The 6,498-nt window shown below is 41.7% G+C and overlaps 1 protein-coding gene across 2 annotated transcripts in view; it reads left to right on the forward strand.

The window, feature by feature from the left end:
- LMLN (leishmanolysin-like (metallopeptidase M8 family)) overlaps positions 1 to 6,498 on the forward strand; it is an 83,708-nt gene that overhangs the window by 43,175 nt on the left and 34,035 nt on the right. Inside the window, exons 11-12 of one of the 2 annotated variants that reach the window (XM_011978718.1) lie at positions 2,194 to 2,270; positions 5,852 to 5,962. In XM_011978718.1, the coding sequence (XP_011834108.1) occupies positions 2,194 to 2,270; positions 5,852 to 5,962 (188 nt within the window). The remainder of the gene's footprint in view (positions 1 to 2,193; positions 2,271 to 5,851; positions 5,963 to 6,498) is intronic. The other variant, XM_011978719.1, reaches the window with a different exon arrangement.

Below are 6,498 nucleotides of genomic sequence, written 5' to 3' on the forward strand. Positions count from 1 at the left end.
CCTTCCTTCCTTCCTTCCTTCCTTCCTTCCTTCCTTCCCCTTTCTTTCCTTTTCCTTTTCTTTTTCCTTTCCCTTTTCCTTTTCTTTTTCCTTTCTTTCCTTTCTTCTCTTTCTTTCTGTCTTACTTCACTTGTCCAGGCTAGAGTACAGCGGCATGATTTCAGTTCACTGCAGCCTCAACCGCCTGGGCTCAAATGGTTCTCCCACCTCAGTCTCCTGGGTAGCTAGGAATACAGGCATGTGCCACCACACCCAGCTAATTTTCTTTTTGTACTTTGAGTAGAGATGGTTTCACCATGTTGCCCAGGCTGACCCCAAACTCATGGACTCAAGCAGTTCACCCGCCTCAGCGGCCTGAAGTGTGGGGTTAGAGGCGTGCACGTCCGTGCCTGGCTACTCTAGCATTTCTTTACCTTCAGCATCAGCAGTAATAATAACCCATGGTAGCTGCATGGGGGATTGTAAATCTGAGTATTGAGGACGGGGTAAAATGTACATAGACTTGTGAGAATCATACAGTAAACATTTGCACGCAGAGTCGCTGGCTACACCGAGCAACACATTGTACACAGTACAGCATTTTTGTATTGCTGTGTTTGGCTATCTTAGTATACTTTGTGTTTAGGCTTCATCACAAAATAGTCACATGCAGGGAAAATCAACGAACCAACGTGATTCCATGTTATATTGATGCCATTCCCTTATTTACTAATGTCACATGAGCTCATTCACATTGCAGAAACACATGCTTTCACAGAATAAACTGTATTCTTGGATCTACTCATTTTTTCTATATGAATGTAGCATAACAGTTCTGTTAATGAACAATTATGGTTTAAATTTTGTATTTTAGAAAATGTAATGAGCAACTTATTTATATCTGTGATACCCCAGGATGGGGTTTCAGTTGGTGTTTTTAGGTTCAACTAAGCAGTCAAACCCACAGGACCTAATCAAGCCATGTTGAGAAAAGATTCCCTTAGTGAAGGATATTAGAAGGAACACCCAGCCTGTCAGCACGGTAGAGCCCGGCGTTCCTCTTGTGCTCCACGTGGCAGTGGAGGGGCTGTTGTCTGCGCCTCTTCCCCTCCCCGTGCAGCTCCAGACCACAGCAGACAGATGGGAGGACCAGCCTGGCTGAGAAAGATCATGTCCAAATAAGAACCAGTATCTTTTTATTTTTAGAGATCTGCTTAGATAGATAGTTGCAGCTTATATACATCATGCCTAAAGTTAATAAAATTATGGAAGGAATGAAATGAACGCTTGTGATTACTGTCAAAGTAACAATGATGGAAACTTACAGAAGACACGCACATTTCTTCCTTCCATGGGAAATTTGGCTTTTTTTTTTTCCTTAAGAAATTTTCTCAAGTGACTCCCTTAAGAAAGCTGAAGATTGGCCAGAAATGAAAGTTTGTGCCTTTCAGCAGAAGCTCTGAGAGTAGTAATGACATCAATTTCTCTCAAATCAATTTTGTGTCCTTGAACTATTTTTTTTTTAAAGCATGGTATCACAGTACTTGAGATGGCCATCTGGTGTGCAATGGAAAGATTTAAAGAATACTCAGAACTGTCCAAAGATGAAATAAGCTCCGTCAGAGGCAGTGAAGTCCTCATCATTAGGTGACCTCCTGATAGGAATTGTATGATATGAATGAAAATATTGGGTAGATGGTAGAGCTTGATGATGTTTTAGACCTTTCAAGGAAGTCCGTTTACCCCATGACTCTGTCACACTTGTTTTCATGTTAGCACATGTTTCTGTGATCACAGAGTTGAAGGTTATGAAAACATTTTCAGTGTAATTCAGACAGCCGTTCTCCCTGACCCAAAATTATCTGTGCGTTTGCCTCATTCACCCACTTTGCTTACCTGGAGAGTATAATATTTCTGTAGTGTTTCTGTTTCCATATAGATTTATCTTCATTCATCACAGAGTTCTAAATGCCAGTTGCCTGCCATTCCAAGGGAATCGTACACAGTGGAAACACTTAGGGCAGAAAGTAGATTTCACTTCAAGGTTCGGTCTAGTCATTTTAAAAGTTTATGTATTTCACCACTTTTAAATGAATGTCTTGTCAGCCTCTCACAGTTGGAATATTTTAAATATGTATATCAGAGGAATTACAGAAAGTAGTAGGAGTTGCAGAGAATCTCGTTTTCCAGTTAAACTCTGTTGGTGATTTTCAGAACGAAGCGATGACTGGTTCTCACACTCAGAATCGAGTACTCTCTCGGATCACTCTGGCGTTAATGGAGGACACTGGGTAAGACAGCTGTGACAATGGGATATGAATTGTTTATTAAAATGAAATTAATACTGAGCTCATAGCTTAAGAAAATGTTGACATTTTATGCTGAAGCAAAATATACTTATTAATTATTTGAATCTTGTACAGTTAGCTGTCCATTATTCATACCAACTCCATTCATTCATTCAATAAATACTTCTGTTGGTTGTTTGTTTTAAAATAGGATCTCACTCCTGTTGCGCAGGGTGGAGTGCAGTGGCAGTCTGGACTCACTAATCCTGGACTTCCCGGGCTCCAGCAATCCTCCCACCTCAGCTTCCTGAGTAGCTGGGACTACAGGCACGTGCCACTGTGCCTGGCTAATTTTTTGTATTTTAAATAGAGATGGGATTTTGTCATGTTGCCCAGGTTGTTCACAAACTTCTGGGCTCAAATGATCCACCCACCTTGACCTCTCCCAAAGTGCTGGGATTACAGGCCTGAGCCACCTCACCTGGCCACAATAAATGTTTGAGGCCCCGAGACATAGTAATAATTAGGACAAAATCCCTGATATTATTTGTTTTCGAATAAGCAGAGGCTGAGCCAATATCAAGAAAAGACCAAATAATTTTTAAATTACTTTTTTTTTTTTAATAAAACAGTGGAACTTTCAGGTGAAGCCATGAAATACTGTTTAGTTTATTTTTTTAAGTAGAGACAAGGTCTCACTATATTGCCCAGGCTGGTCCCAAACTCCTGGGCTCAAGCAAGCCTCCTGCCTTGGCCTCCCAAAGTGCTAGGATTACAGGAATGAGCCACCATGCCTGGCAGAAATACTGTTTTTACATGAAATCTTTTATACAACCCCTACATATCAAAAAAAATTAAAGCTGCTTTAGTAGAAGCATTGTTACCTCTTACTCTTTCTAAGACAGTCTGAGAGAAAATTAGAAAATTGAATCAAATTTGAAAATTAATGGCAGAGGTGCCATTAAAACCATGAAAATTGTTGATACTACCTTCACTGTTGAGAGGTCAAAGAGGTGTAAGGATTTAAACATATAGAGGTTATTCCTTTTTTTTTTTTTTTTTTTTTTTTGAGACGGAGTCTTGCTCTATCGCCCAGGCTGGAGTGCAGTGATGTGATCTTGGCTCACTGCAACCTCCACCTCTCAGGGTCAAGCGATTCTCCTGCCTCAGCCTCCTGAGTAGCTGGGACTACAGGTGTGCATCACCACACCCGGCTAATTTTTATATTTTTAGTATAGATGGGGTTTCGCCATGTTGGCCAGGCTGGTCTGGAACTCCTGACCTCGGGTGATCTGCCCACAGTGCTGGGATTATAGGCATGAGCCACCGTGCCCAGCATATCTCATTGAGTTTTATGAGACTTAAATGAGTTAATATTTGTAAAGCCCTTTTGTACAGTGCTTGGCATACTGTAAGTGCCAACTAAGTGTGAGCATTATACAAAAAACCGAGCTAAAGACTCATGAAACAAGACTTACTCTTGCTGCCTCAGTGCAGTCCTTTATCGTATTGAGTTTTTAAAGAGAGAGAAATGTTAATCAAGATCTGCTAAGTGGATTTCACCACTCACTAATACTACTCAGAAACCCCTGGTTCTAAAGCCCCCTCTACTCCCTCACTAGTGCTCATTCTTCTGAGTTTAGCTAAAGTTGCTTCCTCAGAAAAACCTTTCCGAATTCTTCAGACTAACTTAGGTTTTTCTGTTACTATGTTCCTGTTAGCATCATATACTTCTCCTTTGGAATACTCATCACACTTCAAATGTTTTGTTTTAGTATCTGTCTTCCCTACTAGATCATGATCTTCATGAGAGCAGTTTCTGTGTTTACTACTGTAGCCTTCATTTAACAAAGTGCCTACCATGTGACAAATGCTTAATAACTTTTGACTGCTGATACGGAAAGAGCTGCAAAGAAACGGTTATCAAGAGGGTCTCATGATGTGTAGCTGGGGTGCCCACCTGGTGATGGAATAACAGCACTGATAGGATATTCTGCACTCACCAACATGCACCTTCACAAAGGAGTCTACTTACTCTACACTTTATTCATAGGGCTAAGGGCTTCTGAGCCTGAGCACCTGCTAAAATAATTGTTAGTGGACAGCACTAGGGGCACTGTCACTGTCCGGACAGTTTGACCTTGCTGTGACACCAAGGTAGCTGGGAATGTAACTCACATTGCAGTTGCAGAAGTTGCAGGCATTTTGGCTTTGGAGCGCTGCGACTCCTTCAGCTTCTCTCTGAGTGAGAGCTTTGTTCTTTGACCGGAGAGAAGTTTTGGAAGATGCTACATTACATATTTGTTTGATTTTGTAGTAAGGTGATATAAGTGGAGGGGATAATTCTTATCTCCCCAACTTTTGAGCCTATTTTTTTTTCAATATTATTGTTTTTTATTACATTTTTTATTATAGAGATGGGGTTTCACCACGTTGCCCAGGCTGGTCTCAAACTCCTGAGCTAAAGTGATCCACCCACCTTGGCCTCACTAAGTGCTGGGATTACAGGCGTGAGCCACTGCGCCCAGCCCTGAGCCTATGTTTTTATTTGCTGTTTTGATAATGCTAAAGGAACAAAATATAATACATACAGGTAAGAGACTACTTTGTATAATTTTATAATTTTTGCAAGCTAATCTTGTCTCTAAAAATAAATACAAACTAAAACAAACTGATTGCCTTCGATTAAATTTGTCTGGAAACTCAGTCAGTACTTTCTTTTTTCTGTTGTTAGAACTTTTTCTTTTGAGACAAGGTCTCACTCTATTTCCCGGGCTGGAGTGCGGTGGCATGATCCTGGGCGGAGGCGATCCTGCCACCTCAGCCTCCCAGGTAGCTGAGACTGTAAGTACACACCACCGCACACCTGGCTAACTTTTTGTATTTTTAGTAGAGACAGGGTCTCACCATGTTGGCCAGGCTGGTCTCGAACTCCCAACCTCAAGTGATCCAACCACCTCAGCCTCCCAAAGTGCTGGGGTTACAAGTGTGAGTCACCGCGCCCAGCTAGGACATTTAAAAAGTATTGGACATAGGCTGGGCACAGTGGCTCATACCTGTAATCCCAGCGCTTTGGGAGGCCGAGGCGGGTGGATCACCTGAGGTCAGGAGTTCAAGACCAGTGTGGCAAACATGGTGAAACCCCGTCTCTACTAAAAATGCAAAAATTAACCAGACATGGTGGCGGGTGCCTGTAGTCCCAGCTACTCAGGAGGCTGAGGCAGGAGAATCACCTGAACCCAAGAGGCAGAGCTTCCGGCGAGCCGGGATCGTGCCACTGTACTCCAGCCTGGGTGACAGAGCAAGACCCTGTCTCAAAGTAAAATAAAGTGAAAATTATAATAGAAACGTGTTTTGTTCTGTTATGTAAAAATGTAAAAGTATTTAATACCTCATCATAAGCCTGGTTATTGAATCCCTGTGTAGCAGTCCCTGCTCTGCAAGAATCATCACTTATGGTGATGGCCTCCAAAGTCTTTCTCAAGGTCCTAAGGTGCTCGCTGTTGAGATTCTCAGTTGTTATGCTAGAGTTGTTTTTAAAAGGACAGCAATAAAAGTTGCTTGCTTTGTTTTTTATTCCACAGCTGGTATAAAGCAAATTACAGCATGGCTGAGAAGTTAGACTGGGGCCGAGGAATGGGCTGTGACTTTGTCAGGAAGAGCTGTAAATTCTGGATTGATCAGCAGAGACAAAAGTAAGAATGCGTTTCCTCACAGTGTCATTGATTACACAGTTCCTTTCTGATTTGATGCTTTATCCCAAGCCTAAAATGCTAACTATTTTCAAAATGTAGTCTGAGCAGTTCAATTTTACCATATATAGAAAACCACCTGTAGATGGTTGGTAATAAGATTGTAAGAAGTAGCTGAGTATTGTTTGTAATCATATACTAAAGAGATCCACAGTGAGGGGCCCAGAGCCATGAACATTTCTGTTCAGCTTATTATAACTCATATATATTTTACAAACCTTTTGTTTCCTCTGTCGTTTGTGTTGTTTTCTTCAGAGAATGCACCTGTAAGTATAGATGCAAATATTGATTCAGTATCAAAAAAAGGCACTTTTGAATAGGAATTTCCAAATCCAGATGCGTATCATAATCACCTAGCAAGCTTTTAAAAAATACAGAGTAGGCCGGGCGCGGTGGCTCAAGCCTGTAATCCCAGCACTTTGGGAGGCCGAGACGGGCGGATCACGAGGTCAGGAGATCGAGACCATCCTGGCTAACAC

Source organism: Mandrillus leucophaeus, unplaced genomic scaffold, assembly GCF_000951045.1.
Source record: "Mandrillus leucophaeus isolate KB7577 unplaced genomic scaffold, Mleu.le_1.0 Scaffold199, whole genome shotgun sequence".
Classification (NCBI taxonomy): domain Eukaryota; kingdom Metazoa; phylum Chordata; class Mammalia; order Primates; family Cercopithecidae; genus Mandrillus; species Mandrillus leucophaeus.